The sequence below is a fragment of the Micromys minutus genome (genome assembly GCF_963924665.1).
Source record: "Micromys minutus genome assembly, chromosome: 30".
Lineage (NCBI taxonomy): Eukaryota > Metazoa > Chordata > Mammalia > Rodentia > Muridae > Micromys > Micromys minutus.
This window is the reverse complement of record NC_137965.1, coordinates 15,769,671-15,796,637: the sequence shown is the minus strand read 5'-3', so window position 1 is coordinate 15,796,637 and position 26,967 is coordinate 15,769,671. Positions and strand designations below refer to the sequence as shown.

General features: G+C 47.8%; 1 protein-coding gene across 1 annotated transcript in view; it reads left to right on the top strand.

Moving 5' to 3' along the window:
* Positions 1–5,090: 5,090 nt before the first annotated feature.
* Positions 5,091–26,967, top strand: part of CNKSR3 (CNKSR family member 3) — a 90,679-nt gene continuing 68,802 nt past the window's right edge. The window contains exon 1 of the mRNA XM_080941653.1: positions 5,091–5,665. Within this exon, the coding sequence (XP_080797779.1) occupies positions 5,614–5,665 (52 nt within the window). The 5' untranslated portion in view covers positions 5,091–5,613. The remainder of the gene's footprint in view (positions 5,666–26,967) is intronic.

Sequence of the window (26,967 nt, the reverse complement as noted above, 5' to 3'; positions counted from 1 at the left end):
AGGCAAGATAGATGGCTTCCTTCACATTGGTGGGAAACTCAACATCATGGGCATCTGAGACCCTTCTAGGTAGGCACTGATAACCAGATCCACAAGGATTCCCAGACTAGGGAGTGAGAGATACCCCGATGACTGAGGGGAATGGAGCCTTCATCTATCTTCTTGTTCTTGATTCCTGGTGGCTCTGTGAGGAAGCCTCTCTGGTGGGGTTGATGAGGGAGTCTCTCTGGGAGGTTAGTGAGTAAGAGAGATTCTTTCCTGTAGTCTACTGATTCTAATGTTAATTTGTTCCAGAAACATCTCACAGACACATCCACAAAGGAGCTTTACCCGCTTTCTGAGTGTCTCTCGGCTCATCCAGTGAAGCTAAAGATTAACAAGGGAGCTGGGCCTCAATCAAAAAGCAAGTTCTATCTGGTGACCAAAGATGAAAATGGGTTTCTCTGTGCGTTTAACACTTCCATTGTTTTTTTTTTTTTTTTTAAAAATCGATGTTAATATAAGTGAAATCCTCAACTTGATAACCAAAGTACGAGTCATGATCATTGTAATTTTGATAGTTCTGCTATTTGCATATCTTTATTTTTGTTTTAAATCTAATTAGGAGGAGGGGGACCTGGGTTACGGGTTAGTAAAGGAATACTTGTATAGTGTGTATAAGGCACTGTGCTCCGGCCTCAGCACTGGAAAAAAAACCCCACAAAAACATAGGAAGTTCTGGAACTGGTGGAAGAGCTCCGTCAATAAAGCTTTCACCTTGAAAGCAACAGGACCTGCCTCTGCCTCCCTGTGCTGGGATTAAAGAAGTGCCCCTCATACCCAGCATCTGTTTAACTCGAAATGGCCTTACACAATATTTTTGTTAAACTAAATCAAAAACGTAAAGCAGTACAGAAACACTTATATGTCTGTCCTGTTAACATGATCGAAGTCTAAGATTCAAATCAGTGTTTTATTTCGAGCTCAAGACTTTACTTGGGTTGCTTTCATTTTAAAAAGAGACTTACAGCGGTCTCTGTGCTTTTCTTACCCTCTACCTTTGTCTGTCGATCGACACTTGTATTTGAAACAAGGCTCACTGAGTCTGGAAGTGGCTGTGTCATATTTACTTGTCCTGAGAGATTCTGAGTCCTACCAAGTGGCATGGAGCTGTGAGAACAACAGGTGGGAATGGTGTTCTGTCCTTTTTAGATACTCTGCAACCTGATAGCTGCAGTAGAAAATATCTCGCACCCAAGGGGGTGGGGGTGGGGAATAGGGCTCATCGTTTGTCTATGCAATGTGCTCCTGGTAGCTGCTTCAGCACCAGAGGGTAAGAGGCTTAACTATTTGCAGGCTTTGCTTTATGTAGCAACTCTTCCAAAATATGCCTGTAGACCAGAGGTTCTCAGCACGTGGGTCGTGACCCCTTTGGGGTCGCATGTCAGATGTCCTGAATATGGGATATTTACATTATGATTCATGCCAAGAGCAAAATTACAGTTAGGAAGTAGCAACAAAATAATTTTATGGTTGAGGTCACCACCACATTAGGAACTAACTGTATTAGAGGGTCGCAGCGTGAGGAAGGCTGATAACCACTGTCCTAGATCCTTGAAATTCAGTGACAGTGGCCAACGAATCTTTATTTGAATCAGCTCTTCTGAACATGATTTCAAATAGTAGAGTCAGAGAGTGAACAAGAGGCACCCTTGGGCACCTTGGGCAAGGCCCTGGGTTCCTTCCTCAGCACCAGAAAATAAATCAACAAAAGCAAGCCTGGTGGTGTACACTGCTAAAACCTGCTAGTTTGGAGCCCAAGGTAAAGGATCCCAAGTTTACCCCTAAAGGATCCCAAGTTTACCCCTTATGTGCGTTACACACCAAGTTCAAGGTCAGTGTGGGCAATTTACTCAGAACTAGCCTAAAAATAAAGTCAAAAGAAGACTGGGCATATGGATTCATGTTGAGTATTTGCTAGCATGCATGAGGCCCTGGTTTCACAAACCAAATAAATACAAATAAAAATAATAGTAAGGACTGATAAGCAACAGGAGGCAGTTTTTGTGATATTGATGTTGGTCTGTGAGGTATGGCTGGGAGTCAGTAAGAGAAAACACATTAGCTCTCCTAAGGTCTGCGTGAGAATGTCATTAAGATTCCCGAATGATCAAAAGGATTCAAACAAGTAAGGGTGCATTTATTTCAATGAAAAAAAAATGTTTGAGAACTCTACCTCCTAGATTATCTGATGGGACGCTTGTGTATTTAGGGAGATAATTTCATCACTGCGGTGTGAAGAATCCAGGCCCAGCGGAGCTGAGCAGAGACAAACTCAGCAGCAGCCTGGGTAATTTCCTTGACTGGTGACTTTGCAGCCAAGGTGACGTCATAGCTAAGAACAGGTGTCCCACTCTAGGATTCTTCTCTGATGGAACTTCGCACAACACCACGTCAGTTTTTATGTGGCAAGGAGTAAATAATTCTAAATGTTATGATCTGGAAAAGGAACCCTCATGATAGAAAGATAACCATCAAAGGAAGGGACCTCAGCTGAGAGGAAAAGCTGGCGTTTGTATACCTTTTCATTTCTCTCTTTAACGAAAGTTTATCAACTGGGAAAGGGCCCAGAGTCTTTTACACAGGTGTCTATCCTGTAGTTATAGAAATAACTTTGTCTCCAAAGTGCTTAGGCCCTGCTTCTCAATTAAAAAGAATAAACTTTGAAGAGACTCACATCATCACTGTGAAATTGATTCCTAAACTTGCTGGTCTGGGTACCTCTGTAGCCCTTGGTCTTTGTTTTCTGATTAAAGGCAACACAAGAAAGCCCTTCCTGGTAAAGTCTCATGCCGTCCAAGCTGTGAGATTTTTAATCTTCTTCACACTCAGTTCAGTATGGTACAAGCATTTATATCATATTTTGTTGATTGAATAAATGACCTAAATATGCAAGGAGGTTCGCAGAGCAAAGGAGAGAAGGAAATACGGAAGAATGGACCCTAGGATTCACGCTGTAACATATCAATTCAATCAAAAGGTTTGTTCGGTTCCTAGTTATGTGGGAGGAAGCCTGACAAGTGTTGAATCGGAAAGGAGGAAGGTGCTCTTGCTGAAGAGTGTGGGTACCAAGGACCAAGGCTGGGGAGGGGAGGTGGGGGGGGGAGACAAGCAGGAAGAAAACTGTTAAGAGTGTAAAAGATCACTTCTACACACACATCAATTTCCGAAGCTGTTTATCTAAAATTCCTCCTCTTTGATGTGCCCAACTTTCTCTGTAAAGTTTGCTTTTCGGCTGTCAGTCAGCACACCCCAGAACTTTCACATGCTAACAGCTATAATTAAGGTCTTATTTACATGGTAATTAGCTTGCAAGACTGGAATGGTAAACACATTGCTAATTCATTTAGATAGTTAATTGGTCTTTCGGGTTGGAGATTTTTAACTTGGCTTTCTTTGCATATTTTGTTTATGTGCAGAGTGTAGATTGTGGGATGACATCCAGCAAACTGGACTCTGGAATTCCAGCTTTTAATGCTCTGGTACAACAAACACAAAGGAACGAGAGAGGACATTGTGAAAATATCAAGTACAATTCTACAGCAAAATCATCTGATAGAGCATTTGGTCCTCTTTGTGATTCCAGGGGCCATGTAGCCAGATTCATAGTCTTGTCAACCTAGTTATTGTTACAACCCCTTTCGTAGGGCAGCACTGTTTTGGAGATGAATTACTTGCCTGGTCATCCTAATCATGTAGCTGTTTCTGAAGCCGTAGGCACAGCACTGTGCAAAGGTCAAGATGGTTCCCCACTCTGGAGTCCATAAAGATGGAGAGACAGGTGTCAAAGGTCATCTCTTAAGAAGAGGGCAACTACTCTACCAGGAATCTTCTCATGGCCTGTGTCAAGTTTCTGGGTTGGGTTATTTCTTTTGGTTAAAAAAAAAAAGCGCTTTTTGGTAGTTGTACGTCTTGGTTGCATAGGCAAAGGGAGGGCTGGGGCAGTTTACACTGTACACTCACTATGCTGCGGATAGCTTAGCTGTAGAATTAAGAGCATCCATCCTAACCGAGCAGATAGGAACACAGTGGTTAGAACAGGGGGAGCAACTGTGGGTATTTAGTGAATGAATAAATACCAGCCACCCCCCTACGCCGGAAGCTAAGTCGTTGGAAGACGAACAACAGATCCAGCTCAATATACCCAAAATATCCAAGCAGCCTCTTCCTTGGATAGGGTTAATAGTCGCCAAGGGGAAGATGGAAATCAATAACTATAATTGAAAGAAGACTCACTAGGGGCCAAAAGAGTGTCTGCATGTGTGTGGGAGGTAAAGCCGGGAGGGCGGGAGGGAGGTAAACACCAGTTAGAGGGTTTTCCCCAGACCCATGCTCTGCTTCCAAATTGAGGCTTGTAGTGCAGAAAGGGTTTTCCTCCTCTTGTCAGACTGAAACTGGGCAAGGTTCTCTCTCTCTCTCTTATTTTCTTTTTCTTTTTGGCACGCTGACAAATTTCGCCTCAGGGTTAATGACTAATCTGAATTGAGCATTAGGTCATTTTGAAAATATGACTATTACTTTATGACAAAACACAACCCGAAGAGCTGCCATTCTGGTGTTATTAATCGGATGAGTTGATACACCGTAGGGGCCCTGAAAGCAGTGGTACACCGCCATCCTTTTGCCCCAAGCACAGATGGCCTACTTTAGGAAACTTAAAAGACCCCTGAATGGCTGAGAGAGATTGCGACTCAAAGCTTATAAAACAAGAAGAAACACACCTCCAACCAACAAAGGAAAAAAAAGTCCCGTTTACAGGATTCAGATGGTTCGGCTGCCACTAAGCCGCGACCTCTTCGGAACCAAGTGGCTCTGCAGGACTCTTGGAGCAGCCACATCCCACCCCTTGAAAAGGAAAAGTAGAGCCCTGAGAGTCCCGAGCTGGGATGCAGGAGGGAAAAGCAACTGGAGTCGGCGTCATCACGGCTCCGCCCCCCTCCCACGTGTGGCTCTCACCCGGCCCCGCCCCCTCCCACGTGTTGCTCCCGCTCCGCCCCGCCCCCTCTCTTATTCCGGGAGCCGCGAGCGGAGCCGAAACTTTGCAACCCGAGCGCGCACGCTCCGCGTTTTTCCCCGCCCGGGCGGCCCGCGACGGTGGCGCAGGAGGTAGGACCGGCTGGCGGGAAGGCTCGAGACGCCGGCGCACGCGGAGTGGGGATCTCGGGGCTGGGGGCGGACACGACTCGCAGGAGCTGCGGAGGGCCAGCCGACCTAGAAGTTCCCGGCCAGGAGAGTTCCACGCCGCAGCTGCCCGGGGCCTGGGGTCTGAGGTTGCAACCTTGCGCCCGCTGCTGCGGTGGTCGCCGAGAAGCGGCTGTGTCAGAGAGCGGCGTGGGGGGTACTGCAGCTGGACGCCGGTAGCAGCGAGGAGCAGCCGTACCCGACATAGCTGTCCCGTGCGCTGGGATCCAGGGCCGTGCTCCCCTCGCTGAGTCGCAGCTCGATGGCTGGCTGACTGCGGCCATGCAGGCTTGAGCGGACGCCCGGGACACACGCAGGGGACAACCTCGGGAACAGGCTGTAGGACTCCGGCCGTCGATTCCCCAGCCCAGCGGGCAGAGAAGCAGCTTTACCATGGAGCCCGTGACCAAGTGGAGCCCTAAACAAGTGGTGGACTGGACTAGAGGTGAGCGGGCCGTGGAGGACCCCCCCCCCCGTCCCGCAGCTCGGGAGATGGGGAGGGCCAAGAGTTGGGCACTGGGGTGCTCGGCCCCTCCTGCCGGCGACAAAGCAAACTTCTGCTGAGCGGCTTGTGCGCCCCTTTCCGGTGCGCCTGCTCCGATCGGTTTCTTTCGGTGGGGGTGCGCGTAGTGTGCAGCGGACGGGACACCCAAATTTAAGCCAGGGAGCTATGGGATGGCCTTTCCATGGAAGATAGGATGGGAATGTGGGACTAGGGATTTGGCGCCAGGGATCTCTCTGCTCTGTTCGGGTATGGTGCCCGCGACTTACTGCCTGTCGCCAAGCGCAGAGGCACAAGGCGTCTTTGTGTGGGTGACTTGCCCCTGAATCTAGTGAAGGCTACGGGCCCGGAGCAGTCCGCGGGTGTGACCCGGCAGTTGGGCAGGTAGACGAAGACTCCTGCGGGCCAGCCCAGCCTGTTTGTTAGGGTTGGAGAGGGCGAACTGGCTTTCGCGCCTGCGAGAACCCTAGCGCCAGGACTCCCGCAGAGGCAGGGATTCAGCTCTGAAGGCGCCAGGACCCCCAAGGGCGTAGCATTTTGAGGCCAGTTAAGCTCTGAGGGGGAGCTGAGTGTCTTGAATAAAGTCCGGTTCTGTACACTGCTCGAGAAGAGGAAACCTGTGGGTGCTGCTGGGCAATGCCGCAGGAGTGGAAGGGTCCCTGTTACTTTATCTTGCCTCTCAAGATTGCTAGGGACAGTTGCCAGAAGTACTCAACTCTCTTTGTCCTCTTTCAATAATACAAAGTTTAGTGAAATCTCAGGGGTCAACATCTGTTTCAAGTTATCCTTCCTCCCCCTCCTCGTCCCCCCCCCCCCACCCCGCTCCCAGTTGGTCTTCCAGGTGAAGAATAGGTTACTGGACTTGTAGTGTGCATCACACTTGGCTAAACGCCCTGCCTTTGCTTTTGATCATCTCAGTAGACATGGGAAGTAGGTGATGCTGATGTCTGTCCATCCTGTCCTTTCTCAAGCCAGAGTCATATATAGGTTACTGGAAGGGGCCCAGTAGCGAAGTGTCTGGTGTAAGTCCGATTATCCCTGGCTTCTCTGGAGGAAAACACCGAATTCTGTCTTAGGAAGTGGTTTTTCAATTGGCCAGACTTTCCAGGACTCTTAAAGGTAAAGCCATGGCGAAAAGGATGAACACTCTGCAGTCTCTGCCCGTGTGGGCAGTAAACCACACGCTAGCAGCAGTAGACTGAAATTTTTTTTTTTTTTTTTAAGCCCCATTCCCTTAACTTGAAGTGTAACTTGTACTGAAGACAGTACCAGGAGCTCCGGCTAGCTTGCTGAGAGGAGGCAGATGGCATGTTTGACTGTGCCACCACCATTGAGGGGTCCTCAAAACCTGCTGAGCCCGTAGCTGCCTTTGCTCTCACGTGGCTGATCGTAATTGCCAGGTACTAAGCATGCAGTGCACAGGGTGTTTGAAGACTCAGGGTGAAGGAGTAGAAAATATGAACGATTTTCATACTTAATTACATATCGATGCGATGGTATTTTGAATTAAGTTTACCACTAAATTGAACTCCAGCCGTTTGCTTTTTATTTTCCCAATTACGGCCTCCACGGTTTTTGGTAACGTGGCTGAGGCTTGTGGTTTGAATTTGTATCTCTGCAGTGTGGCACTGTTCTAGTCTCATGAAGAGGTGACAGAGGACCACACTGGCTTTCCTGTGGCTCTGCCAGACCTGATAAAGTAACAGAAAAATGGTAGCAGGCTCACCAGAGATAGGTAGACAGACAGACCTCTCCCCCCCCCCTTTTTTTCCTGCATCTTCTCTTAGATGGGTGAAAAATGTTAATTTTCATCCTGTTATTATTATTATTATTATTATTATTATTATTATTATTATTATTATTGACTTGAAAGAAAGAAATGTTAAAACACATTTTGGGAAACCTTTGGCCTTAGGGCTTGGCTGAGGTTGCTTTCATCTAGAAAAACTTTTGTGCTGCCCCAAGTAAGCAGCCGTGGGTGGCTCAGGATCCTGGAGGCTCGCTCATTTTAGGTTCTATACCTGTGATAGCACTTGGCAGCATCCTAGGAAGACCTGGATACTTTGTGTTAGAATCTTCAAACAAACAAACAAACAAACAATAAAAGGTGGAAATACTTGCCTAACTCTTGGATGGCCAGAGGCCATGTTCTTCCAGATTGCCTGATATATCAAGTGAAGGGCTCTTGCTGTCCTGTTGCACCTTTTAATAAACAGCTGACACTTGTTGGCTTAGCCGGTTGTTTTTAGCTGTCTCAGCTAAGTTTCTCCGCCCAGCTCCCTCTTTATGACTACATCCCCAGGAAAAGCAGCTTGTTCTGTAGATGTTGCCTCTCTTGCTGTTCTGTGACTGGGAGTGTGGCAGTTAGCAGCACTGTCAAAAGCACCTTCTACAATCAGCCACAACTGCAGTGGCTTCTGTCCATCTTACAGACTCGTGCTAAGAGAGGCTGTACTGTGCTGGATAAACACACCCATCTGGCTTTTATTATTAACTTCTGGCTACATCATCACCAGCTTTACCATGATATGAATAGAGGCCTAGTAAATATTAACAGTCTCAGGCACAGGGCTGGGTCTTGTGCAAGCATCAGCTCATTTTAATGAGAACTACTACCTTTGAGACAGGAGCTGCTATTTCATTCTCTACTTGAGGAAACCCCGGCACAGAGATGCTTCATTCTGACACCCAGCCGCTTGGTGAAGAGTATTTGACCAAAGTGCTTAGGTGCTGTTTTATACATTTTCCCAGGACAATGCAGAGAACACACTAAGACTCTTGAGCACACTTAGGAGTAGCCCACAGTGTTCTCATAATAATAATTTATTAATATAATATCCTATGTTGGTGGAGGAGAGCCATCAACATACAAGTATTTTATTCTACATGGGCTCAGTGTGTCATGAGATGAATTCATGGTACCTGCCCAGCCAAACAACTTGCCTAAAGTTTTTTTTTTTTTTTTTTTTGCACTATGTAGAGACAGCCCCACAACAGAAAACCAGTGGGTTAGGCAACTATGAGTTTTACCTTTCTCTTGTATAAGAGTGAGGTTGGGCAGCCCAGGGCCTTCTGTCAACCTGGCCTCCTGTGGTGGATATGTGGCCTAGCATGGGCAGTGGCACCTCAGTGTGGATTGGCTGTGTCCCAGGTTCCTCCTGTGTCAGGCTGGAAAAATAGGCTGATATCATACCCAGTGACAGCCAAGATTCCAACTCTTTAGATAGTTCCCTGTGAGGGGCTGGTGGGGCCTAGTGGTTAAGAGCACTGGCTGCTCTTCCAGAGGACCCAGGTTCAATTCTCAGCACACACATACATGCAGGGAAAATATCAATGTACATAAAAAAAAAAAAGTTCCCTGGGAAACTCATTCCAGTCTCTGGTATCAGAATGGTCACATGACCACTTAAGGCTGGAGAGGAAACTGATTGCCTTTTTTTTGTGTGTGTGTAAGTGGTGCTGAAAATTAAACCTAGGGCCTCACATATGGTAGGCTCTTCCACTGTGCCACACTCTCAGCATGCAGTTGGGAACATTGTAGTAATAAAAAAGTTGGCATGTGGTGGTTAGGAAGGAAGGGAGTCTAGATAATTGATAAGCAATGCGAGCGTCTATCCTATGGCACTGACCATATGGATCATAACCTGTGGTCATAGATGAAGTTCGAGTAGGACTTTAGTCACTTTCCTTCTTACAGGCCAGCTGTGCTGTAAAAATAGTGTTATATTTTCATTTTTCTTGAGAAAATTTTCTCAGGTCAGAACCTTAAAGTAGATGAGGTTTTTGTCCCAAATCTTGGTTTAAACACTAGTAGTGTGATATGCTTCTGCCCATGGTCATGTTTCTGCTTTCGCGCTGTTGAACGATGTGGTCAAGAAGGAACACGCTGCTTTGCCCAGCGTCCCTGTCCCTTCCTTGCTAGAACTGGCAGCTCCCAGTCAGTGTGGTACCAAGTGAGCACATCTGGATAGCTCCCCTGCCAGAATCCTCCCTCCTGCCAGCCAGTGCCCTTGCTAGCTAGCCTCAGCCACTGTCTTCTCTTCATCAGACGCTGAAGGGGGCTTTTCCCTTCCAAGGCTGAGCGGGAGGGTGGGCATCCGGGGCATTTGCCTGTCCTCCACTCTCCCTGGAATGTCTGAGCATATGGCTTATCAACAACCTTAAAGGGCCCCACTGTGTGCTCATGGAAGGGCTTCACACTGTAGGTCAACTGGAGTGTGGAATCTCATCCTAGAGGGCACTGTCATTTCTCCCTACGGCATATGGGGGCCAGGGTTTTGCTCTCCTGAGTCCAGTTGAGGAGGCACCTTTAGCCTCTGTGGTCACTAGAATGGGGAGGTCTCAGGAGCTGTAGGTTCATCATTTTACCATATGCCCAGAAACTTCTTTCTGAATGTCCACCCCCCTCTCTGTTTCTCTGGCTTCCTGGGCTCCCGAATTAAAGTGTTCTTAATCACCGTACTGGGAAAAAAAAAACATTAAATGAAGTATTTCTTATGTGGCCTATGCTGTTTGAGAGCTTGCTTTAGACACCCTTCTTTGAATCCTCAGAAAGCCCAAGCCGAGAGGTAGGTACCATTGTTAGCCCCTATTAAAGAACCGGAGGCAGGAAGAAGGGTTTGCCCTGGGTCATGGGTTTACAAGCAGTGTGTGCTTTGAAGCCTTCCTCCGTCTCTTCATCTTCGAGATGCCTCTCGCCAGTCAGAGGAACTCAGTGGCTGAGAGCGTGGGCACCAACGTCAGCTCGGTTGGCTTCCCGGTTTGTGTCTGACTGTGTGATCTTATGCAAGTACCCTATAAATTGCTATGCTATGGTTTTTTATTGCTTCCTTCCCTTCATCCTGTAGCTTCAGGTCATGAACTGTTTTGTGAGCAGTGAGGTCTCATGAGGTGGATTCTGACTGCGCAGGAGTGGTTTCCGCTGGACAGACTTCTCTGCCAGTTGCCAGCCGGTCCGAGAATTGGGTAGCACTTATCAGGAGGCCTCTAGATCAGCTGAGGACATGTGCCTCGTGTGGAGATGGCAAACAATTGGTCTGCCTTTCTCTTTTCCTCTGTGTGTGTGTGTGTGTGTGTGCGCGTGTGTGTGCGTGCGAGCGAGAGCGTATGTTCATGTATACATGGAATCAGAAGTCAACCCCTGATACCATTCCTCAGGTGCTATCTGACTTGTGTTTTGAGACAAGATCTCTTTCGTACCAGTACCTTGGGCTCACGTATAAGCTAGGCTGGCCGGCCAGCAAGCTCCAGAGACCCTTCTGGCTCAGCCTTCTTAGTTCGGTTTTACAAGTGTGCACCCCCATGCCTCCTGGCTTTTTCACTTGGCTTTTGGGGCTCAAGCTTGGGTCATCATGTTTGATTGGCAAGCACTTTTGCCCACTTGAGTCACTTCCCCAGGCTCCTTGACCCCCGCTGTCACAGTAACTCAACTTCTAGCTAGCATAACATCAAAATGGCCCCCCTGCCTCCACCCACGGCCACCTGACATCTGGTCCATGAACACTTCCACTGACCTCCTCTGGCTTTTCCACATCAGAACCTGAATTTTAACAAGATCACACAACTTTTACAGTTAGAGGAACCCTCTTGTAGCATACAGCTGAGAACACGTTTTTAAACTTAGCTGGTAGGTCCTGCCCCTGTCCTTGGGGGGGTTGCTGGTCTTTTCACCCCTGTGCTTGAGTTCTGAGTACTTACTCCTTAGGTTGAGGATGCTTGACTTGGCCACTCATTAAAACAGAAAAGCACCTTAAGGCTTCTATTTATAAGCATCACCTAGCAACAGCACAGGTAGTTCTTGGCAAGGTAACTGAGCCTCAGTGTTTCTTTATCTGTCCTCTGGGACTTCCAGAATGCTCACAACAACTTTGGATTTTATTTATCTCTTTATGTATGTTCTTTAATGGGGTGCTGTGAAGGACGGTGTTCACTGTGGCTGAAGAGTATTTTCATGTGACTCAGCAGTATTCAGGACAAGATGGGCCTGTGGCCAATCGTATCTTCTACGCTGTGACTATGTAGAGGGGACCACTTGTGGCTGACTTTGAGATTTGTGTGCGTGTGTTTCCTTGTCAGAGGGAAGAGATGTTGGAAGTCATCTCTGGAATAGATAGCCAGAACGGTTTTTCACAATGTAGAAGTTTGTGTTGTACTAAGCTTAGCTTAGTTGTTGGGGATGGGGAAGGTACCCCTTCCTGTGCAGCCTCAACCTTCCGAGACTCACTTGTTAAGTTCACCTCAGAGGGCAGATCTGGGAGCCTCCTCTTGCCTGCCCCAGCATGGCTGTGCTTCTGACTTTTCCTGTGGTCATCGCAGCTGGGAGCCTCTGTGGTCTCACCTCCCTTTTCTGTCTTCTTTCATTTCTGCTTTCTCTGGAGTTTTACCCTGGGTTAGCCATTTTCTGGGCTTGGTTCCCTTTCTTCACAGGCCTTTCACATACATCTCTGCGGGTGCTGAGTTGAGGCTTTGCAAGTTGGATGAGCTGTCCCAGATTTGGAGGCTGGAGGGCCGAGGCCGAGTCTGCCTTGACAGGCTTTGGTTCCTCTGCCAGACCTCTGGGACTGAATGTCCCATTCCTTTTGTGGGAAGAAAGGTGACTTCAGGGAGCTGCCTGCGGCCTCTGCTCTGGCTGCAGCTTCCTTAGAATCCTTGATGTTAGGAGCTTCACGTTCTGGCAGTTGAGACATTAACTACCGGACACTTGGTGAAGTTTGGATTTTGCTCTGTTTGTCAGAAGGTAGCTCAGTGATGGAGTAAACCGTTTCTCCTCTGGCTTTCTTAACCGTGTGTGTTACTTTCATCCGATTTTATTTTTTAGTGGTGGGATTCAATCCTGAGCCATGGGCATGCTAGATGTGAGCTACATCCATCCAAACTAATTTTATTCTTGTGTTGAATGCTGCACTTTCCTGAGTGATCCGGTTGGCACATGTGGCTGATAGCATTGCACACATACATGCTTATGTTCTTACCCTTCTTAACAATATCTGCAGCATATTTGGTACTCGAGGTGCTTCATTTGTGCGCTCATGCTTCAGGAGATTGAGGGACTGGAGATAGGAAGAGAGAATCAGACTCGGATTCCGTGTCTGACACCCAGAAGTTGGAAAGCTTTGCCGCACGACTTTGCCAGGCTGCCCTTTATGTTTGTTCTGTCTCAGAAAAGGGACAGGTTGTAACCGACACCGAAGGTTTTGGTTAGGATGAGAAGATCCGGTACCGGAAGAACGCTTAGCATGGTTTGCAGGGTATGACTATCCACATGCTTGTCACTTATTAATTCATAACACTTCACAGTGAATGGATGAGTGGCATGTGATAGATGCTTTTTATTTAGATCCTCAGTACCCCTGTGGCTGTCACCTCTCCCATGTCTCAATCATCTGTAACAGGATAGCCTCCTGTATGTATGTATGTATGTAGTATGTATGTATGTATGTATAATTGGTGAACAGGAGACAAGTTAAGTGGACTTTATCAGCTGTTTACTGGTGTTCTTGGTCAGTCCCCTTTCCTTTCTTGAGAGGAGCCCTTATATCTTCTTTTAGAAGAACAGCATATAAAAAGGTTGGGTGGCTTCCTGTTTGGAACCGGTTCAGTGGCAGCTCTTACCAGGCTGGCGTTCTGTGTTGTGGTAGAAAGATGTGCTTCACATTGATTCTCTGTCTGCACAGGCTTGATTCTAGGACTCCTGGACATTGATGGGTCTGGATGCTCCCTCTCATGTTTGCCTCGCGCCTACATGGGCCTTCCCCTATGTTTTCAAAGGTCATTTGATTATTTATAATATATAATGTAATGGGTATGTGAGTCATTTTGAAACTATATTGCTTGATGATGATAATAGTAATAATAGTGTATATATCTATCTATATATATGTATATATATATTTGACACAGACAAAACATTTTCCCCCCACAATGTTTCGTCCAGGGTTGCTTCGATTTGCTGAAGCCAAAGGGAAGCCCATGGATGTACCTAGCTCCAGGTGGTGCTCTGGGTCAGGCTTTTGACTGCTCTTAGCTGGATAAATGTGACTTAACAGACAGTCACCACTACACAGGCGAAGGAGAAGCCGTCCGTGTTAAGTGTGAAGTGAAAGCCAAGCAGAGGTAGGGAGGAGAGACCCGGAAACTGGTGAAGGGCTCACGGTGTTGCCCTCACGGAAGGAAGCCTTTCGGAAAAGGTGTCACACCGGCGTGAGCGAGAGGAAAGAACTGGCTGTGGACAGAGTAGGGAGAAGAACATCATGGGAGAGAACACTTTGTGCCAGGGCCCTGTGGAGGGCGTGAGCTTGCTGTGGGGAGGAGAGGGCTGAGGAAAGGAAGGGTGGCAGTGTGGTAGGAGGAGTGGGAAAGGGATTTTGAGAGAGAAAAGAGGTCAGGTTTGTGTACATTGTGGACAGGCACCAGAAAACTTTGTCCTCGGGATGAGAAGCAAGGCCGTTCGTGGCCTTGTCTGATGCAGCTCCTGAAAGGTCACCGTGGCTTCTTTCGGTAGCAGTGAACTTGGAACAGAGCTGCATGTGCCGACTATTCTGGGGACGATGTTTTAGACTGTGATGTGGGTCCTGCTGGCTCTGAAGTCAAGTTTAAGACAGTCCATCCATCGCTTTAAATCTCAGAGCTTTGACCACCACATTTGAAATTGGGGCGCCTGTCAAGTTTTTTTTTCTCCTACCGGGGTTAGGCTCGTTCTCTGGCCTCCCCTTGTCCTGATTCCTGTCTCGCCACGTGTGCTGGTCATTCACGCTCTGTCTCGTTGCCTTCACATGCTCTGGTCACGTCCCTGTTTTTTTCTGGCGCATTCTGCTGGAGCTAGTGTCTGAACTTGCTCATTCCTCCTTGAATAGAGTTTCTGTGCAAGTCTGCTTAGCCTGGTTCATTTTCTTTGACATCAAATGGCTAATTGAACAGTCTCTAACCTGTGCCCAGGAGGGCAGATGCAGATGTGTTTACTGGGACAAAGCAGCCCTTTAAGTCACAGATCAATAGGCAGAGAAATTAGATTGCTTTGCCTTTGAAAACTTTGAAAGTATTTGAGTCCAGGAACTGGCAGATCTGACTGAAAATATTTTGCCCTGCCGACGGACTGTCCTAATTTTTTACTTTAGAAAATAGAGCCATTTTAGTTGAAGAGATGATATTTTCGGAAATCCTCAGCAAGAGAGTTGAGCACATTTTTATAAACATGTAATGTCTCACTTCTCAATAGGGAAAGGCAGGCAGGGAGGGATTGAAGGCCTTTCCTTTTAGACCCAGTTTCTTGGTCCCCTCGAGGCAAGGAGACTGTCTTTCTCCTGATGGAAAACCCCTGTGTTATATGAAAGGAGGCAATATGGTCGCCTGAGTCATGTTTTCCTGAGGAAAGGAGTGAGGTAAGGGGTAGCAACCTAGTTCTCATTTTAAGGAGTTTGCAGTCCAGGGAAAGTTAGTGCTTTTCAGGTTGGTGTGTGTGTGTGTGTGTGTGTTTCCAATGGACAGAGAATGTGTGCTTCCAACTTAAATATGTAAGAATTGAACAAACTTGCAATTTCTCAGGTGAGTGTGGGGAGGGGAATGTGCTTGTGCACTAGCGCTTTCCTGAGGGTGTGTGTGTGTGTGTGTGTGCTGTGAGCACCCAACCAGCTTGAAGCACTTTATGCAAAGGCAGCCAGTAAAGTCGGGCCTCTCTGTGGAGAAAAGTCTTTATTCTTGTTTGTACCCTCACAGGGAACAGGAAACCATGCCCGGTGCCTGCAGATATATGATCATTGTCTTTTTTTTTAAATTTTAAATTCACTTTATGTCTTGATTGAGGCCCCCATCCCTTTCCTCCTCCCAGTCCCATCCTCCCACCCCTCCTCCATTCTCCCCCCCCATCTCCCCGCCCCAATCTCTCCTCTCCCGACCCCCCTCCCCATTGTCTCCTGAATGAAGACACCCTTTCCTAGCCAGGTTCCTGTGCAGCCTCCCAGTGTCTAAATCCCTGCTGTCCTGGAAACGGCTCCCTCAGCCGCAGCATCACCTGGGGACCTGGGTGTGTTTCATGTCAGGCCTCCGAAACTCAGCATCTTCAGATGATTCTGGTTCAGGCTGTTAGACCATCCCTCTTCAGAGGGACCAAACAGGAGTAAGTGACACTAGTCACACCTGCTGCATAATTCCTGCTGACAAGGTGGCTTTAGGTTGACACATGCTGAGTGGTTAGGAAGGAGAACTCCTCTGGCAGGGATGGTTTTTGACATGTTTATGTATATGGGTCACTGGGCCCAAGTTCCTAAGTGCTCTTTCTTAGGTGTGCAGGGGGCAGTTAAGGTTGTGTCCCAGTGGATGTCCAGCTGGCAGTTCTGTTCCATGTACAGTATTCGTCCACTGGTTATGACTCTCTGTGTTGCCCCACTGAGGAAACCTTGGGCATGGGGGCATCTTAGAGGCCTGTTCCTTCCTTCTTCTAGATAGAAGTATAGATGTGTAATACAACATTTAAGTCATTTACTAGTTCTTTCTTTTTAAATGGTGCTTAGGATGACAGCCAGGACCTTGTGCATTCTGGTTAAGTAAACTGCCACTGAGGTACAGCTCCAGCCCCCGTTCGGGAAAGGGCTCAGTGATAATCATAGGTCAGGCTGCTGCTGAGCCTCCTGCTTCTGTCTCTCCGCGCACTGGAAGGGCTACCATGCCTGGCCCATGAAAGCTCTTTTGTCTCAGTGTATGGACCCAGGTCCATATGCCAAGGGGGTCAAGAGCGCCATGCAAAAGTGAGCACTGGGGCTGGATCATGAGTTTGCACCAAGAGTCTCAAACTCAGATACTGCAGGGCGAGGTGCAGTGTTAGAAACACATCCTTCACTTCCTGCTGATTAGGGACCTGAACTTCCAAGCTCTGGACTCCCATTTTATGTTGTTTCAAAAGAAAACAGCTGGAAATCTGTTTGTGGTTGGTATTTCCCAGTGTTAAGAGAACTAGGTTACCCCCCCCCCCCCCCAGTAACCTGGCTTCCTATGTAGTAATTCTTCAGTTGAGTGCCTCTTTATCAGCCTGCAGTCCATTGTAGTTTACCTGTTTCCATTACTTCTAAGATTGCAACAAACGGTCCCATGCCAGTATTGATGGATCACCCTGGCCTAGGTGGACCCAGAAGACCTCTGGGTAGCAATTACTCAGTGAAGATACAGGCCTTGGGTTCTCCTGGCTCAGTTTACCTACAGAGTACTTGCTGTGCTGTCATGGCCCCCAGCGGGAGCTGTTTCTATTGGGAAATCTCATGACACTTAAATTGTGCTATGTTTCTAAGCTTGTGGGCAACTGGGTCGTGATTGGATTATTAAGTTACCAATTGTCTTAACGTCCTTTTTATTCTCACAGTGCTCTGAATTGGCAAACAGAACCAGGAAATACTGATCCCAGTACTTAAAAAGAAATTGGAGTAACACTCCTCCGTGATCAAAATTTCGAGACTACTCTCAAATTCTGGTCCATTTTAACTTTTCAGTTTGATCTATAAGTATGTAGATAACGCACAGACTTAAGTATATGTGTGAATGCAGATTGTATGCACACCTTGATCTATATGCACATATGCATAGGAGCAGAATTGTAATCGAACTGAAGCCTGTCTCCAGACAGCCTACGCTTGCACGGTGAGATCACACTTATGGAAGTTTATGTAGCGTGCCAGTCCTTTGTACCGAGGACTACATGTGAACCACATGGCTAGGTGCATGTTTTTCAGTCTTTTTTGAATCATTTGGGGTCCACTGCTGCTGATGACACTTGTACTTAAATCATGAGATAATGTGGAAATGACACAGAGGTTGGGAAAGATGTTGAGACAGGGCTATGGAAGTGAGGAGCCCTTAGTACGGGAGGTGTGGGTAGAGGCCAAGAGACCAGTTGTGAATAAATAGTACAGCCCCTTCAATAGGGCAGAATTGAGGAGAGGCCACACCCCAGAGGAATACTCCAAAACCTCTGTGGCATCTGACTTTGAAGTCAAGGTTTGAGACCCAGCATGGGGTGTCATTGCAAAGGTGTTAGAGCAGTGTTTCAACCTGTGGGTAGAGATCCTTTTGGGGGCCAAATGACCCTTTCTCAGGGGCTGCCTAAGACCATCAGAAAACACAGAAGCTCAGCACTGACTGCTCTCCCAGAGGTCCTGAGTTCAATTCCAGCAACCACATGGTGGCTCATGACCATCTGTAATGAGATCTGATGCCCTCTTCTGGTGTGTCTGAAGACAGCTACAGTGTACTTATATATAATAAATAAATCTTTTTTTAAGAAAGAAAAAACAGATGTTTACATTATGATTCACAACAGTAGCAAAATTATAGTTATGAAGGAACAATGAGAATAATTTTATAGTTGGGGTTGCCACAATGTATAGAGTTGTATTATAGGGCCACATCATTAGGAAGGCTGAGAACCACTGTTTTGGAAGGACCAGGGGAGATTGGCCAGTCAGTAAAGTTTGCTCTACAAGGACCTCAGTTCAGATCTTCCCTCATCTCAAATGAAAATCTGGGCATGGTGATGTATGCTTATTGTCCTAGAGTTGAGAGGCATGGCCAGACAGAGCTAAGGTTTACTGGCCATCCAGTCTAGCAGAATTGGTGAGCCCTGGATCCCAGCTAAGAGACCTTATCTCAAATATAAAAATACAAGCAACCAAAAAAACCCTGAGAGTGACACCTGAGCTTGGCCTGTACCTTGCACACCCATTTGTGCTCTCTCTCTCTCTCTCTCTCTCTCTCTCTCTCTCTCACACACACACACACACATACACACACCTTGTGCCTTGCACACCATTTGTGCTCACACTCACACACATACACACCCCTGCCACATTCATAAAGTTAAGTGCTAGAGAGTGAGCCCACCTATGCGTCCCTCAGAGGCTGTGCCTTTTCTATGATGCACCATCTTGCTGGGGTCTACCCTTTAGGATGACAAAGTTTCTCCTCTCTTTGCAGGGCTCTAATTGTCTCTCTCTCTCTTTTTTTTTTTTATGACTGCAAATCTCATGCTGCTTGGCACACAAGAGGTGTTAAGGTAGAGGCGTGTGAGCAGGAATTAGGGTCCTCAGACTGAAGTGGTTCAGTACGCAGGAGTGCCACACCCCAGATTGTTCCCATAGGTGCATCCTAAGTTGTTGGCCACAGAACAGGCCCCAGGACGGGTCTAAACGGCACAAATGCAGTGCTGATGGACAAACTGTGCCTCCTGGAAGGATCTGGGAGTCTCGTCCATTGCTTAGTGAGGTGGCCGCTCTGGCCAGCACAGCTGTCTTCAGAGGCTCTGTGGACAGGAGAGCCAGTTCTCTGAGTGTTCTAACTCCTTTGGGTTGTAGCGCAAGCCGTGGGTGGGAGAGCAGTCGGGTCAAAGGTGAAGGCTCTGCACAGCCTAGCATTAGGCAGGCTCGACCTGGCCTCTCTTCTTCTTCATCACCAGCCTGTCCAACCTTTCCAAACGGGGTGCTTGTTCTCAAGTTACCAGAATCCTCCATCAGTTAATGATATCTACTGTAAAACGAGAGATGGGTTTTTGCACGTGATTGGCTTCATATCTGTTAAAGCTTGCTAGTTTCTACCTCTGATTGGCCTGAACTTCCAGTTGAGGACCTGGCACCTGCCAGGACTGTGCATCTCTCCCCCGGGAGCTAAGAGAGCCCCATTTTCTCACCTCCCAAGTCTGGTAATGGGTAGTGCTTGTTAAGTTAGTGAGTGCTGAGTGCTGTGAGCCAAGTAAATGATACCAGGTTCCCGGTTTAAGGGTGTAGCGATGGTGTGCGTGGAGTGATCCTCAGTTCACACACTGTATCCACAATCCGGGGAAAGAAGACTCTTAGAACAGGTGGTAGTGCTGGCCACCCTGAGAGGAGTTTGTATTTCGCATATCCGGAAAGGGCAGTAGGGTTTACAGAAGGGCTAGGTGTGGGTGTGCCAAAACCTTCCTAAGAGCCAAGGATGCAGCGGAGAGCACAAGGCTGCAACTTCAGGAGCTGATGGTCTAGTCAGGGCCTACTGCTGATGGAATAATTAATTGTACGGAGATGGGATATATCCTGTATGGAGGTACCGTAGATGGATGTGAGGAGCCGTGTGTGTGTGTGTGTGTGTGTGTGTGTGTGGTGTGGGTATATGTGTGATATATGTGATGTGTGTATGTGTGTGGAGGGTGTATGTGTAGTGTGTGTGGTATGTGTGTGTGCGGGTGGGTGGATGTGTGATGTGTGTGTGTATGTGTGATGTGTGTGTGTGTGTGTGTGTGTGTGTGTGTGTGTGTATAGTTTTAGCCAGGCTGACCAGGGAAAGATCTCAGTGACCAACAGGTGGAAGGCAGAGCAATTACTGGTGCCCTTAGGTGGTGTGTGTGTGTGTGTGTGTGTGTGTGTGTGTGTGTGTGTGTGTGTGTGTATCTGTCTGTTGTGTTGTGGCCACAGCAGAGAGTGAGGAGGGTGGCAGGAGCTGGGATGGAAGATTGTGAGGTGCCTCAGAGATCATAAAATAGACTTTGGCTTTACTATTGTTTTGGGGAGCCATTGGAGGGTGGTGAGCCAAGATACCAGGTTCATTTTTTAAAGGTGTAGCGATGGCAGTGAGAGGTGGCGTGAGCCTCAGTCCACACACTTTGTCCGTAATGACTGAGAGAAGCCTCTTAACCCAGGTGTTAGCGCTGCACCCTGAGGGGAGCTTGTGCTTTGCACATCCTGAAAAGCCAGTAGCATTTACCGAAGGACCAGGTGGGTTGGAGCAGAGATCCCTGAAATGCTCTGACTGTGAGGAGCTAGCTGTGGAGGGGATGCTTTACCTATGGTGTGAGGCAGGAGGGTGGATACACTTGTCTGGATTAGCGGAGGTGTGTGTACACTGGAGAGAGGCTGCTGCTCAAGCATGGGTGACTTCTCCAAGTGAGGGAACAGGAGTCGCGGAGGGGTGGGGCAGAGGGGACACAGTGGTGCAGGCCCTGGGGAGAGATGAAGGGCTGGGAGATAGCTTTAAGGTATTGTGAAGGAGTTTGGTCCTCAGCAAACTGGTGAGCAGCAGGACTGGTGGTGCACACTTGTAATCCCAGTGCTGGGGAGGAGGTGGGCGAATCAGTGAGAGAGAGATCCTGTATCAAAGGATGCTGATGGTATTCCTGGAGATGATGTGCAAGCTTGCCCTTTGACCTCATGCTTGCACTACTTCTAACATTCACACTCTCGAGTGAGTGCCAGCGTGCACACATGCACACATGGAAGAACAACAGGAAATCCAAGAGGTGATCATCAGCCAGCAAACAGCAAGATGCTCTCAGGATGGAGGAGGTAAAGCAGCCTTTGCATCCTAAAGGCAAGTGTGAAGGAGGCGGGTCACTGGTAAACGGTGAAAAGCGCTGCCTTTGGGATAGTAAGAGAACCGATTAGCGCCTCTGGCTCTGGGCATGATGAACTTGATATAGTGGCAGCAACTATTACATTTAAACACACATGGAGTTGGACCGAACCGATGTGCGCTGCGTGCTTCTAAGTCTGGCATTCAAACAGGCTGATCCAGGAGGTCGCTACCAGCCAGGGCTGTGTCGAGAGTTTCTGTCTAATAAACAAAAAACAAAACCAACAGAAACCACAAGCACTTTCCCAGATAAACATGTGCTCTGGTGGAGTCTCGCCTTCTGTAGCAGTTATTGTTTGGTTATGGGATAGATGGTACCGTGGGAGAGTCCCGCCCCTCCCCCCCACACCACAGACTCTAACGAAGCCTTTAATTTAGCGAGTGGTTCTGGACAAGTAGCTTTGAGAGGAGACTTGTTCAGAGAAATCATCGCCCTCCACTTCCCCCAGTGGTTCCGCCTCCCCATGTTGTTCTGGAACGGAGGATTTCAATGAGAACTGGCTGTCTACCTAGCTCCTGTTACCCTGTTGCTTACCCACAGTTAAGCAGGCAAGACTCATTAGTGTCAGCGCCCAAACCTTGCAGGGAAGCCTCATTGCCTTTGACTGCCCTTGGTGTCTCGCATGATTTATCCGGTGCGTCCAGAGTGCTATGAGATCATATATAAGTAATGTTTCCAGCCCATGGGTGGAAACTCTTTGTTAGAGGACAGTCGGTGCAACTGGAGAGAGCCAGTCAACTTTGAATATAGTTCGTGCAGTATTTATGGAGCACCTGTCTTTGGGGATGTTCGAGTCCAGGTGCAATGGACGAGAAGGGGCTCCTGTTTCTTTAATACCTTCAACCAAGTAGTGCGGAGCACAGGCAGGCCCACAGGTTTTCAGTCCCCTAGGTACCCTGGAGGAGTGGGGGTGGGGCGGTGTCTAACTCAGGTGTGAGCAGGTGCTTCAGGGAGAGCTCTTCTGTAGGAAAAGACATCCAGGTCAAGAGCCTTGGATGAGCTAGGGGCAGAGAGGCTCACTGGAGGGGAGTGTGTCTTCTTGGCAGCCGGGAGTCAAGAGACTGTGACGCTGTGATGTTCTGTGGTGGGTGAGGCTCAGAGTTGGAAGAGAGGAGGGCACTAGATCACTAGGGTCCTTTTTGTGTCTCTGAGAGGCTGGAGCCGGTAAGTCTTTGTGTCCTGTGGTAATCTTTGTGAAGAAAGTGTGTGTGCACACACCGCATACATAATACATATCTATATTGTAGACTCATACATATAAATATATATGTACGTAGACATATATGTGTGTGCACGGACACATGTGCACGTCTTTCAGACCCCTACAGAACTTGTCACTCTGAATCTTAGGGAAATATCTCCTGAGGGCTCTGTGAGGAAGGATAGTGACCCTGTGAGTGTTTATTTCCTTTGATTTGTGAAATGTAAAACTGGTTCTAACTTTAAGTGTAAAGACATAAAAAAAAAAAAAAAAAACCTACACACACACAAACCTCATCTTTGTTTAAAAGAAGGACCCATGAAAGACTGCCTGGAAAGCCAAGGGTGGGGTTGGCAGGGGCTGGGGTAAAGGGGAGCCAGCAGGGTGCAGAGGGGAGTAAGCTCAGCTGGGGTAGGAGAGGAACCTCCACTAAATCCACACTGTGGGGTGTGGGCCCTGGGCACACTGGGAGTCCAGGGTGCCTGGACACTTACCACCTATGATCAGCTGTAGGTCTCTGGTTAATGGTTAGTAATGGTGTGGAGCTCAGAATGTAGGCTTTGTATAATCAGAGACAGCACCCCAATGGGATCAGCCAGAGCTTCGAATTTTTTATATCTTCTTAATGTGACCATGAATATGGAGACCATTCTCCCAGCACCCAAGGGCAAGGTGCAAAGACCTGAGAGGAGCAGTAAGGTCCCATGCTTCCCTCTTCCCTCCCTTTGCCCTTGGTGTACTTTGACCCCAGTCATCATGCTTCCAACACTAAACACAGCAGGACTTTATCCAAACCCGGGGATAGAGAATATCTGCTGTGACCTTCTCAGACCATAGCTCCGATGAGTCACCCACTTGCCATCCCCCAGTCATGGGTGACCTTTCAGAGTTTTCAGACTCCTTAGGGGACACAGTTGACACCTTAGACTATGAGATCCTGATTACAGCTGGATATATAAAGACAGCTTGGGTGTCACCTCCGAGGGGTGTGGCTGCCTGGTCTCATGCTCTTGCTTTCCAGCATGGTTGCTTTTCTCCCAGGGTTAAGCATCTCCTCAGCTCTGGGAAAACATCCATTCTCAACAGCCCGAAGTTATAATTCAGTGGAATGTGGTTTTGAAACAATTTCACAGAGCAGACTTTTAGTTTTTAGCAATTATTGTGTTTAAAAAACAGCCCCCAGATTTTCCACTCCTTCCCTGACTCGATTTCTGACCACCCTTGGAGGAGGTGCGTAGTTGCTTTAAATGACAGTTTAATACATTTTATCTCTCTATCTCAGCAAGAGGATTCTGTTCTGTGTTTTTTTTTTTTTTTTTTTTTTTTTTTTTTTGTATCTGTTAGTTCATGTTCAAATTGAGTTGTTGTTTTTTAAAAAGAATTCTCCTTCATCTTAAAAAAGTAAAATAATTGCAATTGTCTATCAAGTTGAAGGACCTAGGTTGGGTTTCTAACAACACACACACACACACACACACACACACACACACACACACACAGGGCATGCATATTGACATTTTAAAATTAACTTGGTGATAGGTAATATTTGTTTCTGCTGTCAGAATTCTGTCTCTGAAAATTATGGTTCTGTGAATCAAAGAAGAGAGGCACATTTTCTAAGCATCATTACAAAGGAAGGAAGCACAGACACACCCCTAGGCAGCCTTACGGAGTCAGGGGGACACAGGAAGTTCTGTTGCAGGGGATTTGTGGAAATGGAAGGAGGTGGGATCAGACCTTCCTAATGATCTGATCGCCACCAGGGCTCTTCAGACGGTTTTGTGGCTCTAGATAATGATCATTCTTGGTGGTAACTGTAACTATAATGCTTTAGAAGCCAATAAGCCTGTCTTTATTTTCTTGTAATAACACATGACCTTGTTTAGGCCTCCATCCTATTCCCTGGGCAGACTCCCAGAGTTATAAAGTGTCTCAGCGCAGCATGGGATGCTCAGCTAGGCCCGTTTTCTACTTGATTAACTTGGTTTTCTTTTTTTGATTGTCCAGTTGATGAGATCACCTTCACCTGCAGTATCAATAGTATTGCCTTTGGCTCTGAGATGGTTGAGGATAGTTGAGGATGATCAGATCAAGGCCTGCCAGGTGAAAACCTTTGGCCTGCCCGTGATGCAGCATAAGTTTAACCCTGCAAATCTCAGACCGAGAGTCAGAATTGTCTCAAGGTGGTGCTTGTCACTGGAATGTATCTGGAGTGTACGATCCATCAGAGGACTATGGTTAATTGCCTGCTATCGAGGGATAGTTAAACTGTTCTGGAGAGAAAATACATTACCTAATTCATCATTGTGTCTCTGCCTGTCTCCTTCTTTCTTCTCCCTCTTCCTCCTGTTTTTTACCCACCCCGCCTTCTCTGTGGCTGCTGTAGTATTGCACAATGGTTATGTACCAGGTGTGCCAGTTTGGTAGAGTAGATGCAGACGTTCTTGTCCTTTACTGTCCCCATCTGTATGTGCCACGCCACACAGGCCACTCGGGGCTTATGCACTAGTGGACTGTAAGTTGGACTCATGCCTCCATCACTGAACTGCCGTGCTGAGAGTTGAGTGAGCTTTGGTCCCAGCATCTGTATAGCATATGCTTCTTAAAGGGAGCCCCAGTATGCTGCACCCCTGTCCTGGCAGAGAGGGCTCACCTTTTCAGCTAGGCAGTGTTGGTTTCACAGTGAACAAGGATACCCTACCCTCATGGATAGTGAGTTACATCTCAGAGAGCAATGGGAGGGAGAACCCGGGTCATATTGACTTGGTGCTGCGTGGCCAGCCACTGAGAGAGGTCAAGTCTGAGCTTCCTCAAGGTGGAGGGGAAACAGTGAGTGACTTCATGAATGCTTCCCCATGAACGCTGTCCTGAGACTTGGCGGCTGCCTCTCATGGTAATGTGCCACCAACAGCAGAGGAGGGAATAAACTTGAGGTGCCCCGAAAGGCCTTACTTCTGGTCTGTCTACCTGAGACTCACTTCCTGTTTCACCAAGGCTCTTGATAACTGGTGGGTGTGACAGCATTTGGGTGTGTCCACCGTGTGACAGTGGCATTTGGGTGTGTCCACTGTGCAGCGTGCACATTGCTGAGTAATCGCCCTGGCAGAGCAACCAACCCCACATGGAAGAGGTTCACCCTTGCAGACCTCAGGTAAGCTTGGCTCGACAGCAGACAAGTCATTTCATAAGAGCAGCACCTGTAAGCCCCGTGGGAATGGCTGCCGGGAGAGAGTGGCCGTGGCCCCAGCACCTCAAGCAGGAGGAGCTTAAACGTCCTGGTTTGCCTGTGCACAGCTGAAGCAGGTGTTCCGTAAGGTGGCTGTGATTGAAGTGGTTGCCTCCAGAGCAGGACTTCAGCTATGTTTTCCTGTAGAATGGGGGAGCATCTCGACAGCCCAGGGTCGACGGGCCATCTCTAGGCCCGTGATCCAGCAGGTAGATGCCTCTGCTGATTCTGTGTGAAGTGGCACTTTTTGAAAAGTACATCTGTTAACAACTTCCACCCCCTCTAACGGCAAATTGGGTTTAGAACTCTGGGGCGATGTGAGCCGGTCAGCAGGGTCACGGACAACGTACGTGCCTGAGATGCTCACAGTTTAAGAACATGCAAGCAAACCATCCTGCAGAGAGTTAGGATGCAAGCTAGCCTGTGTATTCATGAGAATTGCCGGGGGGGGGGGGTAGTGTGCCTAAAGAAAGCCCTCCCCGGGATGCTGTGGTAGTAGCCCCGGCTGTTGGCAGCCTATGTGGCTAATCTGCAGTCTTCTTTCAGTGTTAAGACTTGCTTACCTGTCAGTGTTCCCCTGGGACACTTTGTAAATTCAGTTTGCAAAGAGACTTTGCCTTGATGGAAGATGGAGGCATCTAATAATTTCATACTTATATTTGAAGAGTTCTCTGTCTCTCTCTTTCTCTCTCTCTGTGTATGATGTATGTATGTATATATGTATCTATGTATGTGAGTAAGATCATACTTAGCTTTGAGACATAGAGGACAAAGATGGTCTGTTTAGTGGAGGCACATCAGTATCAGGCAGTGCTGGATTTAAGTCTTTTTAAACTGTGAGCTATAAGTCGGTCTACCTGTTAGGAAAGCTGGGTTTTTCTCGACTTTAGGGAAAGTAAGAAAGGGTACTTTTTCTGTGGCTGCAAGTCCGGCTCTGTAATCCCCACTACCAACTGTAATTCTGAGAAGTGTTGAAGTCCTTAGATCATCCACCCCAAATGCTGTTCTTAAGAGTGAATACATTGTTGCACTTTCTAGTACAAAGGAACTGTGACCCTGGGGCTTGCATGGCAAGATGGCACGATTAGAACAGAATGTTCTAGACTCTGGGTTCAAGATGTTTCTCACTGGGCCCTTTCCCCAGTCCCCACCTGTGTCAGTTGCTCTTCCTGTCCCTTGGCCCCAACCTCTATAAAGTCCTTCCTGTCCTTCAGCCAAGATGCCTGGGCGGTTAAAGGTGTGGATGCAGCCTTGCATACTTAGCTTCTGGAAGCAGACAGAACCAGCTCGAAATTTCCATGGCCTTGGAGGAAACAGGATGATGGATAGGAAACAGCTGCCGGGAGTGCAGAGGCAGCAGTGCAGCCCCACAGAGTGTTCAGCGACCACAGGGATGTCAGCGGAAGGCCTCTGATTAAACAGAGCTGTGGAATGTGATTTGTTTTCAGACGTTGGCCCCT